The 14786-nt window shown below is 44.1% G+C and overlaps 1 protein-coding gene across 1 annotated transcript in view; it reads left to right on the top strand.

The window, feature by feature from the left end:
* The window catches only part of CCDC97 (coiled-coil domain containing 97), a 47468-nt gene that overhangs the window by 4235 nt on the left and 28447 nt on the right, over positions 1-14786 (top strand). Inside the window, exons 2-3 of the mRNA XM_078661057.1 lie at positions 448-1149; positions 14428-14670. Coding sequence (XP_078517183.1) covers positions 448-1149; positions 14428-14670 — 945 coding nt within the window. The remainder of the gene's footprint in view (positions 1-447; positions 1150-14427; positions 14671-14786) is intronic.

Genomic DNA, 14786 nt, shown 5'->3' on the forward strand with positions numbered 1-14786 from the left:
CAGTTTAAAAATTATTTAAATCCCCTTTGCCTGGTCATCCCGTAAGCAAACCCAGAGGGCCACCACTCGACTAATGAGCGATGGAGTTTTAATTTGCCAAAAGTCTTATTGAGTGTTTCATTGGCGCCTGGGGTTCGGGAGGGGTATAGCTCAAGCTTTAGAGGCAATATTTAAGATAATGGGGAACTTCCGCAGCAGCAAAAAGCTTAAGTAATTGATCTTCCAACATGGCTGGGTCCTAATTCAAGAGACTTGCTTTAGCTGGAAGAAAGCTCTTTTACCATCAAAAGTACCCTTTTTTTATTAAGTTTGATGCGTCCAGTAGTATTAAAATTCACAGGTTTTTGTTTCTTACTTTATGACGTGAAAAGTTGTGGAACTGTGCAAAATATGTTGAGGTTCTGTTTTTCTCTAACTTTAATCCACTGTGACCTCCCTACTCAACAGATCACATTCTAGATGATGAGATTCTCGTGATCCGGGCTCAGTTGACCAGCATAGACGGTGATTTGCCTTCACCGCCTCCACCTGATGATGTGGAGATTCCACAGGCTGAAAAGGACGATCTTCCAGATGAAGTAATTTTGCAACCCCATGTAACTGCATCTGCAGGAGGAGTAGACTTGCAAAGTGAAAATGGAGACCGAGAACGCATAGAGGCTGTTCAGCAGGCATTAAAGGACACCAGACTAATTGATGCTGCTGACAATGTGGGTCCTGAGAATCTGAGTAATGCAGATTCTGGTGAAATTGGCTTCCTAACAGACATGGTTGCTAAGAATGGATCTCCTGAGAGCCCAAATGATGCTGATGGTGCAGAGCTGGCAGAAGATGGCCTCTTGATGAACATGTTATATGTGATTGCTAGCAGCAAATTACAGATTCGCAGTCAGCAGAAGGACGAGCCAGACTTTACCCAAGAGCAGAAACTGGGGATTCTCCTGGAAATGTACAAGTCCAAACCGGTGGTGTTTTTGGAACGCTTCCGGAAGGCTCTCAAGGAGGAGCACCTTGAATGTTTCAACCATCTGGCAGGTAACTATGAGGTGGACTTTTACTGTCAGGAGATCAGGAAGTCCTCGTTAAAGAAGGTGCACCGAACGCGGGTCCGTAACAAGAGGTATGCTGCCCTGCAAGAGCTGATCAAAGGTATGTTAACATATTCAGATCATTTGTTTCTTTTTTCCTGTTGAGACTATATTTAATTTGTAGCCCTCTTACCGATGTGCACTGACAGCAGCTTGCTACCCAGAGTGTTGGTGCAAGAACAAGTTAGTAAGCTGTATTTATTTAATAAAAATGGAGAGAGAATAGTTCAGATGTCTTGTTTTTTTAGGTGTTTTTTATGTTCATGGCACCCATTTTAAAACAAGTAGTAGCTTGCATTTATAAATGTATGCAGTGAGCCAACAGTCTTCTTTGTTTCATAATGCAAAGATAGGAAAAAGCACATGCTTGACTACAAGGTGTACAGTTGTCATGTCTGTGAGATTGTTCTATCTGTGCTGACCAACTGTTTATGCTTAGTAGTTGACATGTGCAAGAGTGAATTTGTAGGCAGAGGGATAGGACCACTGCATTGTTCTGGTTAGATTGCACCCTGTGTCAAATTCCCCATAGGAAATTGTAGTGTTTTTGAACCCCAGCACATCAAACACAGCAATAATGTGTGAGCTCAGAGACCTTTCCAAAATATGAAGTCTGAACTACAGTTTGGACTGTGTGGTAGGTATGGCACACTATGTGTGCCTTCCACTTAAAGACAGTAACTCCTGTCACCTCACCAACCAGTAGATGACTGACAGTGGTTGTAGTAAACCGATCGTAGTAGCATGCCTCAGTAGCAGGCCAGGCCTTTTTACCTGACCTCTGCTAGGAGAGCAGCCTACCCGCCTCTCTGGTATCATTACAATTGTTTACTCCTCTATATAGGATATGGATTTTGTGTATATCAGCATTACTTGAGTGTACAAAGTAAGTGTGCATGGAGCCTATGATACTTGTAGCCCTACCATGGCTCGATAAGTCTCTGTGGAAATAGCAAAAGTGCAGAGTTGTCTCTAATCGTTCACGAAACTGAACTGCTGGAATGCACACAGACTTTCTGAAATTTGTCTATAAAATGATACCGCAACTTCTGGTACTAGTGTCAAAATGTTGTAGCCAAAAGCCTACTGCCCCCCCCCAACAATGTTGACTAGGAGATCACTTACAACACCATAGTTAGAGTATCCATTACAAACTTCCCCTGCCAGGCTCGAGACCAGTAATGTGGGGAAAACTCCACAAGTCTTCCCTGCTTCACTGGAGACAGCTTACTATTTATTACTCAGGAGGGACCTGAAAATTCCCTTGACCGAAAAAGCTACTGTGAAGTAGAGGAGGCTGCGAAGCTGCTCAGTTTAGACAACACAAAGCCCCCGTTGTGGTGCCACACCAGCAGAAACTGCATCTCTGTCCCGGAAGGCATGTCTGAAAGTCCAAGGCATGTTCACACTTGATGGGCGACTGGATGCTTGAAGCGACCCGATGCTGTTGAACTCATATGATCATGAGTTCTCTATGAGCGTCAAGCTCCAGGAAGCGTCTGAGTTACTGAGACCAGCACCTACTGTCTATGGTTAATACTAAAAAGAATTACCAGACCAAGGAGTGATCAGCATAGGCACATTAGCTAGTACCAGCCAAGGCCTTCCCACCTACGGCCTGAGGTGGACATTTGGGTGGCGGGTTTTGTAATTGGGGAACAATCCCAGCTGCAGGTATACGGAGACCACAAGCACAGCGATCCCAACTCAGCCTCCTCTTGACTGGTGCTGGGCCGTGCAGCCGCTGCTTCTGTATTGCACACACCGGCACTTGTCAAACATATTGGTCCTGCAGCTCCAACAGATCAGAACTGACTTTACTCCATCTCCGTGGACTGGATTTAAATTGCTACACCAAGAACGGAAAGGTACGAGGCAATACAGCTCCGCATGGGTGGGACAAGTGAACATCTAGTTGCGAGCTGCACTGCAAGTGAGCCACATTAAAAAGTCTGCACCTATAAACCCTCTGATTCCCCCTGCAATGCCAAGGACATATGCAATCTACCATTATGGACTGTCCCTGCGGTTACCATCTGTAGTGGTCCCATTAGCGCCTCTGAGAAATGCCTTCTGTTTTTTATGTATGGTAACTATGTTAGATTAAAGTACTTGTCCAATAGTAACAGCAGCAAACATGATTTAAACATAGGACCCTAGGAGTGCCCTGTATAATTTTGCTCCTGTGTTACAAATGAATAAGATTAAAATAGAACATAAAATGCACAACGATCTAAAAAAGATGTGAGATGCAATTCATTCTATCTGTTAAAAGTTTAAAAGGTAACTAATAGTATCATATTCTCACTATGAGCCCAGGGATAAAAACATGCATTATAATTCATATACTATACAGCTCTCATATTGGTTCGGCCTGATCATCAGCACCTCTAGAAGGCATAGACTAATGACTCAATCCTCTACATGGCCTGGAGGCCATCTCATGCCTAGATCTATTCATCACGAGGTATTATACCACAGATGCGTTAGATTAGTTTAAAAACAGATGAAGTGAATAGTAATCAGTCTCCCCCACTATTCAGTAGCTTCCTCCTTATGCCCTATTTATTTCGCATTTATTTCGCATACTTATAGAGCGCAGACCTGTCACCCAGAGGGCATCCTGGCGCTTTGATCAGAGAAACCCCGCACAAGACCAGAGCAGTCGCGCAGCCATTACTTGGGAAAGAGATAGGTCTTTAAGGCCTTCCTGAATGGAAGATAGTCCTTGCAGCTCCTGAGAGTGAGTGGGAGAGAATTCCACAATTTAGCTGCCGCCACTCTAAATGAACGGCCGCCCATCCTCACTCTTTGAAACCTAGGCACCACCAGAAGGTGAGCCGATGACGACCGCAGAAGCCGTGGGGCAGAATACCATGCAAACATGTTTTGTAGCGGGATAGGGCCCAAGAGATGTACCGCTCTAAATACCAAACAGGCCGCTTTAAATTGGACCCGTAGTTCTACCGGGAGCCAATGCAGGTCACGAAGCGCAAGAGTAGAAGAGCTAGATCTGGGTCGTGAAAGGGCCAGTTTAGCAGCCATATTCTGCACCCTCTGCAGCTTCCCTATCAGATTATTTGGGGCCCCCAAAAGGAGACCATTACAATAATCCAGCCGACTTAAAATAGTCCCACGGACTACTTCCGGCCTGGACTGAGCAGGGAGCAGAGGCAAAACTCTGCGGAGCATACGGAGCAGCATCATGCATTTTCCCGTGGTTTTATTAACATGTAGGTCAAGTTGTAAGTTAGGGCCGAACATGACCCCTAAATTACGAGCTGACTCTGATGCCGACACTGGTTCGGAAAAAGTGCTAGGCCAAAAGTCGGTAGGTAGAGCCCGCGGGATCCGGTCAGTGGAGCAGTGGAGCACTTCCGTCTTCGAGCTATTGAATTGCAAAGAATTTGCTCGAAGCCAATCTGCTGTAGCTGCCATGCAGCGATGGAAGGTGTTCAGCGAGATCGCATTGCTCCCTTCCAAGGAAAACACCAGCTGAGTGTCATCAGCATAATTAAATGCCGAGACCCCAAAAGATTTTATTAGCTGGACAAGCGGACGGAGGTACAGATTGAACAATATCGGGCTGATGGCCGAGCCCTGTGGCACCCCCTGTCCGATTTTCCTTGGCTCCGAGCTAAAAGGCGGAAGTGACACCAACTGATGCCTGCCCTCGAGGTATGAAATCAACCAGTCTCTGGCCCCCTCGCAAATCCCGCACTCTTCCAGCCTCTGAACCAGGGTCCGATGGCAGACCGTGTCGAACGCGGCCGACATGTCGAGCAGCACCAAAAAGGCTGCCCGACCACTGTCGACACGCGAACGCAGATTGTCCAGCACGGTCACAAGTGCGGTCTCCGTCCCATGACCAGGTCGGAAGCCAAACTGGGCCTCATCGAACCACCCAATATGTTCCAGGTAGCAGGAAAGAGAGCGAGTTACCCATTTCTCCAAGATCTTGATTGGGAAGGGAAGCAAGGAGATCGGCCTGTAGTTGGAAAGAACCGCTGGATCTAAGGTTGGCTTTTTTAGCAGAGGCGACACCACTGCTAGTTTCCATCAATCTGGGACAGACGCCGATTCCAGAGATTGGAGACAGATTGAAAACAAAGGCGGGAACAGTTCTTCATGAAAGGTTTTCCAAAATTTGGGGGGCAGTGGATCAAGCGGAGATCCAGATGACACCGAGCAAGCCGTTTTACAAAATTCTTCAAAGGACGGGAGGGTGAAGGAGTCCAACCGTGGTGGTTTGGGTGAGGTGATCAAATCGCCCGCCCCGAAGGCCACAACGGCCGACTGGGGTCGACTGGGTGAACAACCCGGAGCTCCCACGCCGACTGGCTGGGGTCGACTGGGTGAGCTGCCCGGAGCTCCCAGAACAGAAACCCACAACCCAGAAACTTGGCAACTGCACAAACTATCACTTGTTTGGTATCGGATCCGAATATGCATAGGGTATCACCATGGTTGCGCGTCCCTAGCTGCTTGCATGATGGTGTAAGCCACTGTGCTCTAGGACGAAAATAGGCAGGGCAAGCAAATAAAACGTGCACTGGCAATTCTGGGGTGGTAGTGCACAAAGGGCAGAATTGTGCTGACGGCATTTTGTTGCACAATGAGGTTGTGAATACATGAAGGGTGAGCGTGCCGAATCTAAACTGCATGTATAGTTTCCTGTCCGAAGACGTCTGGATAATATCTAGGTAGGGTTCTAGGAGGGCAACAAATTTTAAATCTGTAAAATCCGAGCTTAACTGGCCACCGTTTACCATAGTAGCCGCTCTCTGGTCGACCCCGCCCCCAATATTGCAATTTAATTTGGTCTTTACTGGGAAATGAGGCCAGGTCCCTATTTGCCTACTGTTCCTCTAGCCCAATATTCGCTAATACCATAAAAACGGAAGTAGGTTCAGCACTACACATGACCAACCACTGGAATTGCAACACCCTCCCACTGAAAATAATGGAAATGGGTACTTCAAATAAAAAATTGATAAGAAATAATTTTGAATTAAATAACATTATTTAAAATAGTTAAAACCTATAAATAAATGTTAATATTAAAAAAAACAGTAGTACATATTTATTATTGAATAACTTAGTAACCTGTACTGAAGTTAAAAAGTAATGTAATACAATTTATTTTTAAAAAAACTACATTGATTTCAATTCTACAGATCACTTTGAATAGAAATCACATTGACAAATGTTTATTCTTTACATGCATATTTACTTTTCCATTTAAAATTCAGAAAAATAATTTTAATGTAACATTTCTTTTAATTTAAGTTTTAATTCAAAATTATTTAATAGTGCTGTAGCATTTTTAATATGTTTTGCAGTTCAAGTAAATATGTCAAATGAATTTACATTGGTATTTATCCTAAAAATATTTGCATATTTATTTTAGAGTTTTATACATATTTTTAATTTTCCCTATAATTTACCGTAGGGAGACTCCGCAGTCCAGGCGGGATTTCCACATGGTATAGTGTAGGGAAAAATAAAAAAGTGTATTTAACCCCTTCGTTACTCATGAGCCCAGCTCGTCATGAGTCACAGTGGAGCTGTGTTCATGACGAGCTGGGCTCGCCATAACTGCCGCGGTTCGCCCACCCGCGATTGATTCCCCGCCTGTGCGTGAGAATTCATCAGTGGGCAGGGTCGTGACAAGCCCAGCTCGTCATGAGCACAGCTCCACTGTGACTCATGACAAGCTGGGCTCATAACGAGCACCGCGGCGCCGTGGGCCCCCCGCGCCGTGGGGGAATTACCCCTGTGGCGAAGGGGTGAACTTGAACATAAATATTACAAATATTTTTGTTAAGTATTGGGAAGTGTATTTCATTATATATTAACCTTACCTTAAAAGTAGGTAAAAAAAATGCTCCAGAACTATTCATTTTTAATTAAAACTTTAATTAAAAGACATATAGGTCTGAAGTTGAAAAAAAGTCTTAACCTTTTTTTTATTTGCCTTAATAGTTATTAAAAATTTGATATATAGAATTCATTTTCTATAATTTTTTCATGGAAACTCTTACAATCTTTTTATATAAAAAATAAGATTATTAAAATATTTTAGAATTAGATAATAGCTATTTGACATTTTTATATTTTTAAACATTAATTTAGAACTGTTTATATTTGTAACTATTTTAAATAATGGAATGTAATTTAACACCATTTCCTGTGCTGTTGTATTTTAAGTACCTTCCCCTATTATTTTGTATGGAAGGGTGTTGCAGTACCCGTGTTTGGCCATGTATAGTGCTGGTTTTAACTCCTTTTTTGTATGTTTTTTTTTTTGCACTAACTTGCACTCTGATATTTTCCCGAAAAGTATTAAACACGCTCCCAAATTGTAAGTTACCTTTATGAATCAAGCCCTAGGTATCCTGTGCACATTTAAAAAAAATTCATAGCTTCCATCATTCCCCTTTTTATTAATTAATCAGGATGTACCATATGAGTTACTGAATAGTCTGTACACAATAAAACATCTTTACAACCTGCATCTTGATTGGTAGCTTTGAGTATCTTGTGTTTTTGCACAATGAACAACCACTATATATCCCTAGGACCGCAAGGGTCTGGCACGCATAATGGTATGTCACTTTTATATATCTTGACAATGTTCCAATTCCGCACTCCAAGTTTATGCATGTATTTGACTAATTGAACTCGTGTTTAGTCCCACTGTGCTAACTGGATGTGTGCAATTCCTCGTCCTCCATCTCCAAAGTATTTAAACAATCGTGCTAGTAGTGGAACACCACTTGCCTGCTTCAAGTCGCACTTCGCTGTGAACCGAAGGTTTTTATACCACTTTTGTATATCTGCCATTGAGGAAAAGAAAATTACAGATGGAAGCTTTGGCTCCAGTTGCTATTTTTTGTATTTATTTTTATTGTTTTTTATTTCAATGATTAGTTTATTTTTGAAAAACCTTGAGTAATCAACAGAAATTACATAGGACAATTGCTACATTCTGAATTTTGTGTAGTTTTCAGAAACGTATAGGTGTCCAGGTTCACCCACTAGTTACACCCCTGTTGTCACCGAATCTGCAAGTAGGTTGAAACAGGAAAGAAATAGAAAATGGACTACCAGTTTTAAAAAATGCAAAAGCTATGGTAAACAATGGGTTTTGTTTTACAACTCTCTTTTTTTTTTTGCAGAGTTTTTATATAGCGCAAACTAGAACCGAACCGAATCAGTTATCAGAGCGCTTTACATATCTTGTTCTTGAAAGCTGGGACGGGAGCAGAGCGAACCTTTTGCTGATACCATTTTTAGGTAGAAAAAACTGTATGCTTTCTTGTGCAGCATAAGTTAGTTCACATATTTTTTTTCACTTTGTTTTTATTCTGAGATATATATAGCAGCAATACACAGTCCGATCACGTGCAAAAAAACTAAAACAAATTGTGCACAGTGGATGACAAAAAGAGTTGCAGTTTGTAGGGTAAACACCGACCTTGATATAGAATGCAACTAAAGATGCTAAGGGCCCTGCATATCCCCAGTAGGTGAAACAAGAAACAATGATGCAGAAAATCAAATAGATACTATTAAAAACTTGGCAGCGATTGACAGAACATTAGTTGCATATATCCCCTAATAATATAGACTGGCTTCCTCATACAACAGTATCCATCCCGCACTCCACTTTGGATGGTCTCATAGTATGCTCGGTAACAGGTAGACGAGGCCATGCCCCAAGGAGTTCCCATTTTTAGGTTGAACCTAGAGGCCACGTGCATGCACTGCTCTGCGAAGCATATTGTGATCGCTCTGTGGGCTAAGGTAAACGCCCAACACTTTCCATTTGCTACTTCGTGTGCCATTCAAAATTGCTTTCTTTTGATTGGTGAAACACTGCGCTTTGTCACTCCTTTGGGCGTGTTTTCACTTTCCTGGTGACTGCCCCTGCTACAGGTGCATTTACGGTTGGGTTTATTTATCATTTATTCTGCGCACTCTGTTATTTTGGCATTGAATGGTCCTACTCTGTTTTCTCCATTCCGTCAGCCCTCTTCTTCCCTCTATGGATATCTAGGATCTGCTGCTATCTTCAAGCGCTACCTGTTGTCCGTGCGCCTTTGCTCCTGTCCCTTCCAGTTGTTCTTGTCCGCCACCTCCCTCATCCTCTCCCTTTTCTGGGCACGTGATCATTTTTAGTTTGTGGACAGTCACAGAATCGAAAGCACAGACTTTCATTGAGTGTTTTTATTTATTTATTTAAATCCATTGCCATGACTATGCTTTTGTTTGTGCCTGTTCAGCTTTAGCGCCCATTTGTGCCACCCCTCTCCCTATCGCTTTGTTCCTGTTGCCTGCAAAGCTGAGCAACCGGATCCCGGCTCGCTGTACACTACCTTAATCGCATGCGCGCTAGCGGTTTTCCCGCTGTGCGCTGCGTTTTTTTAAAACCCACGTTACATGACGAGCTCAGCTCGTCATCAGCGTACGACAGGCGTACCTCATGACGAGCTGAGCTCGTCATCAGCGTCGAAGGGGTTAAGGGAATTTTCAGTTTGGTTTCAAGTTCTATTTTCAGTTCACTTTTGGGGCGTTTACTCACCTAATTCCCACCCCTGGCCCCTTCTCGTTTGGAGCCTGCTAAGCCCCTGCAGCTTCTCATCGCACTGTCACCAGCTGCAGCCGCCAGTAGTGGTCCTCTTCGTCCGGTGTCCTCCACTGCAATGCTGCACCTGCCTGGTTACCAGCCTTCTATACCAAGGACGCGTCACAATGGAAACTTGTCAACGTGTCATCATACATCACCCCTTTATGGGTGATGCTATGTGTTTCACTTTAAAAGGGAGTGCGGGCGGCAATGGGGGGAGTTAGTTTAATTTCTTGAGAGAATCCAACTTTTTGGTCTGAAAAATGATCCTGGAATGAACCTGAAAGAAGATCTTATCCTGCCCGACATTCATCCCCAACAGTGGTCTCACCTTTTGTCTCTGCTGCTGCGGAGTACTCCCCTCTGCAGGTAGCCTGGACCTCGTGACATCACATTGGAGTGCCGGTGATATCACAAGTGTTCCATTCACAGGATTCTGACTATGTGGCTGCCTGGCAGACACGGACTTTCACGTGAATTTAAAATGCAGGGGTTCCCTCTGTCTTTGTTTACAATAAATGATATTTTCATCTTTTTCTCAATCTTCTTTTAAAATAGATGATATATTTATCCTATGATTATGCTTATTACATAGCCTTTTGGTATAAAAATGTATTTCTTTCGTAGTACCAATTAAAAAGTGCGTCATTTTTTTATCTGCACAGCCGAACCCGTGACCTACAAGTGACACACCTCGGCATCGGGTTCTTAGCTCAGTAAATCACAATTAAACTTCAGAGCTAGTTTCCACCCGCAGAGCACATTTACCAATCCATGCTTTGGTGCCGGTGATGGGGCTATGGAATAATATTTTGGGTGTTGTGCCTCTTTCGGTCTACAGAAAGAGGTCTACGCATCATGTGCTTTGATATGACGTGGAGTGCAGGAATCATTCAATTAAACATATGCCCCAGAATGTAAAAGCCTCGCTACACTAAAAGCTAAAAACGTGTGGCCTTCAAAATCATTGACCAAATTAGTTTTTATGAGGGCTCAAAAAAGAAACCGTACATGCAAGCAGAGAAGGAAGTCATCAGCGCCACTCCTTACAGCTCCTAATGTACCCTCAAGTGGCCGCAATTTGTAGCGCTCTGCGTTATTTATCCAGTTCTAAACACTTCCAACCTGAGCTGCTATGAAGAAAAAAAATGCACACAATTAAAACATTAATAAATGTGAATAGTACCCGGGTGGCTGGGTGGCTTATAAGGAAGGCATGGCGGAATTGCCCAAACTGCAACAAGCTGACAATGTGTTGCTAATTTTAATACCCAGATTGGTCAACGAGCTAAAGTTAAACGCTGCTACTGACCAACATGCGATCTGCAGTTACAATTCTGAATTCAAGTAATGTCAGCTGGGCCGTTCATCCTTCCGATGTAAATATAAAGTAATAGTAACTCCTGTTGTCTAGAACTCTTATAAACGGGAAGCCTCTCCGTTACTTGCTACCTCGTTCATGGCATTTTTTGAGCAACCAGCTCACCCTGGATTCCTGCCACCTCCAAATGTCAGTTTGGATGAAGTTGTGTTGGGGGCTGATTTCTCTTTTCCACCTCGGGATACTTATAGGGACAACGAGTGGGTGGTAAAGTTCATTGGCTGAGCTCCACACCGGAGGACTGGCTTCCCTTTGGTATGTGAGTCATCACAGAGGGAGCAGGGCCTGTGGTGCAGCGCAGAGAGAGCCTACAGTATATGGCAGGCACTGGGTCCTTGCTGCCAACAGCAACTGCAAATGTGTCGGTCAACTTCTGTCATTGGTTCTCATGCACATGTGTACACCTGTCTGAAAAGAAGTACGCTTGAGTGAATACTTTAGTTTGTCAATGGTTCTTCTTTCCATTCTTCATCAATTTTTCATTTTTTGGGAATCCTTGGGTGTTTATGCTATTTTTTCAGATTGCAATAATTCAAAGCAAATGGTATAATTTTTTTGCACCAATAAGAATCATATTTTTGTGAACTTACAATGGTTTCTAAATCTCTTCCAGTACCCATTCTCCTCTATTAAAATTATAAGTGTTTTATTTTTTTAGTTTCACATTTTTATTGGAAGCATATAATCACCATGTTTAGGTAGTGGTATGTTGTATTTCCCTCATAGGCTTGCAAACAAATATATAACCACTGAACCAACTTGCCGAGGCCATACCTATAGGCTTCACCAATTATTTTCTTTTTACTACAAAGCATGTAGTATTTAGCCCATTTCCTTGTATCCATGGAGGGAGAAGATTCTGCCCTTGATATTTCCCCCAAAAAGTCTACAAAAGGGAGCTTTTAACTGGCTTTTTACCTCGCGGGCTCTGGCAGATTAGAGCACAGATGGGACACAGAGACAGAACTAGAGAGATGTGTACATAGGCTGTATAAGTGGCAGAAAAGGGGAGCTACGTTAGTGGCACAAACATAGAAGGAAAAAGACACAGTGAGATACAGATATGTAAAAACACATGTTCGACACCGAGGAGACATGGATATTGAGGTGTGGGAAAGTGCCTCTTTTTGCATGGTTCGACCCCACTTTTTGCCTGATTTTGATGTGGTTTCAATTGTAGTACACAGGGTCCCTGCCATCCAGGTCCCCTGTGCCAGTGCTTCTTCCCTAAAACATATCCTCAATTGGTACTTCTACCCCTTGTAAGTCCATAGTATGTGGAACCCTCAGTACCTAGGGCTTGGGAGCTGAAAAGGGTCCCCTGGGACGCCCCTCTCTGGGACCATGCCACTGCCCTTGCAGCTTGGATGCCACTGTGATGGAGAAAACGACAGTGTTGACATGGCATACTGCCTGGGTGCCATGCCAGCCAGAATTGCCTGGAGGTATTGGTAAGTCACCCCCTCTAGCAGGCCTCACAGCCCTAAGGCAGGGTGCACTGTACTACAGGTGAGGGCATATCTACCTAAGAAGCAAGAATACGACCCTGCACAGAAGACGGATGATAACTGCCCGGCCCCCAGCCCTACCGGCCTGTCTCCAGCTTCTGCGATCCTGCTACTGGTCTTGCAGCCAGCAACCGCTGAAAACCCTGGGAGGACTTCTGCCTTTGAGAAAGACTCCAATCTCCTGTGGACTGCCGACCTGTCCAGAAGAAACCGACTTTAACAGCTTTGGATCGTGCTGGAACCGTGATCCCTGCCCACTCTGCACGCGACGCCCACAGTCCGAGTCTGAGTGGCTCCACCGTGCAGTGAAGTCTCCCCAGCGATCATGACCTTGTATCCATCCAACATTGGCTGACCTTTTCTGATTCGTCGGCGGCGCCTGCAGTGTGAATACAGAGGTTCCCTCCTGACCGTGACTGACCCCATTAAGAAGACTGGGACGTTGAAAGGCACCTCTGCCCCGTAAGCCTCAGAGCCTTGGTGAGCTGACAGATGGTGTCCCTACGAGCCCCCACATCTCTACTTACCTCTACTGTCGTTGGCCTACCATCTGCAATCTCCGGTTCTCCGCCTGCAGCCTGTTTGCCAAAAGAAGAATCCCTATTGAGAAGCACTGGGCGCCCAATGTCGAAATTTCACCCGGCTACCCCTGTGCTCTTGGTGGTATATGGTAGGTGCTGCTATGTGCCTCACACGTGCTCAACCCAATCCACAAAGCTTGGCCCCTGCAACCAATCTACTTCCCTGCAAGCAATGCAGTTCTAGGCACCCCCAGTCCCCATTTTTGGGACGCATTGGGCCAAACTCTGATTTTGACCTCGACTGCCCCTGTGCTGCTGCTGGTGCAGTTTTGGTACTCACCTGACTCTTGCCCCTTGTTGACTTTTGGCCCCGAAGACTGGAATTGGTACTGCATGACTTACCTGTTTAACCGCTGTATTGCCCCATAGGATAACATTAAACTGTTCTGAATTTACATTAAGCTGCTCTGGAAAGCTTCGAAGTGTCAATTTCTCAAAGTGAAAAGTATTTTATTAAAAAACACACTTACCTTATTGCGAAGATTTTGGTCTTAAATAAAAGACAAAGTATAATGTTCTAAAATCGGTCTGGATCTCCTTCTTGAGTCGTGTGTCCATTATTATTTATCACTGTTGTGCAATACTTGTCTTACACTCCTCTGTTAGGCCTAAGGCTTCTCTCCCACACTACCACTAATAGAGAACGTTGGGTTGTACATTGAGCCCTCTTCACTTTTGGGGAACCCCTGGACTCTGTGCATGGTATAACGACGTAGGGAAATACCATATTCCTACATGAGGAGGCCATAATTGCATAACATTGGGAGGAAGACAGGCACATGGGAAAAAGGGAATACAAAAAAAGGTACAGAATGATACTAGGAACACGATATGACGTATCTCGCTGGGTTTCAGACAAGGGAAAAAACATGCATAGTAAGGCATGGGGAGTCCTCATTGGGGGGACACGGACATCCAGAGATTTGCACTGTTGTGGGATATAGATTGTAGACCAGGGAGGTACAAAAAGGCATGAGGATCTGTTCAAACTGGCTACAATCCTGAGAACACTGCAGAAACACTGGAGTGCCACAAAGCCATAGCAAAGGCATAATCATTCTTTACAAAGTGGAATAAATAGGCGAATGACTACTTACTTAACCCAGCACCACCATACCCTTTATTAGGTTAGTACCTTCGTAAATTATATAATGTTTGCCCAGTGCTGCTTGTTCCTTCTTTGTGACTGCTTTTTTAGCACACAGCAGTGCAGACATTTTCTTTCTTTCCCTTTTAGGCGGAGACTACTTCAGTGATGAGCAGATGCGACTACGGGACCCCCTCATGTATGAACACTATGTTGGACAGTACCTGACTGAGGAAGAGATCATGTTCATGAACAGCAAAGAGCTGGCTGAGGCCAATTGTCTCTCCAAAGTCATGATGAGCTCTTACGAGGAGCAGATCCTTCAACGCAGACTGCACAGGCAGCAGGAGCAAGAGGATGCATGTATGGAAGAGGAGGAGGAAGACTCTGAAGGTAGAAGGCCACTCAAGAGACTTAATGCACTAGATTATCGTTTCAGTGAGCTAATAATTAAAAGGGGACTTCACTGCCATTTTAAGTGTTCTTTAACCTTTTTATGTCTGATAGTT

The sequence above is a fragment of the Lissotriton helveticus genome, chromosome 9, assembly GCF_964261635.1.
Source record: "Lissotriton helveticus chromosome 9, aLisHel1.1, whole genome shotgun sequence".
NCBI classification, from domain to species: Eukaryota; Metazoa; Chordata; class Amphibia; order Caudata; family Salamandridae; genus Lissotriton; species Lissotriton helveticus.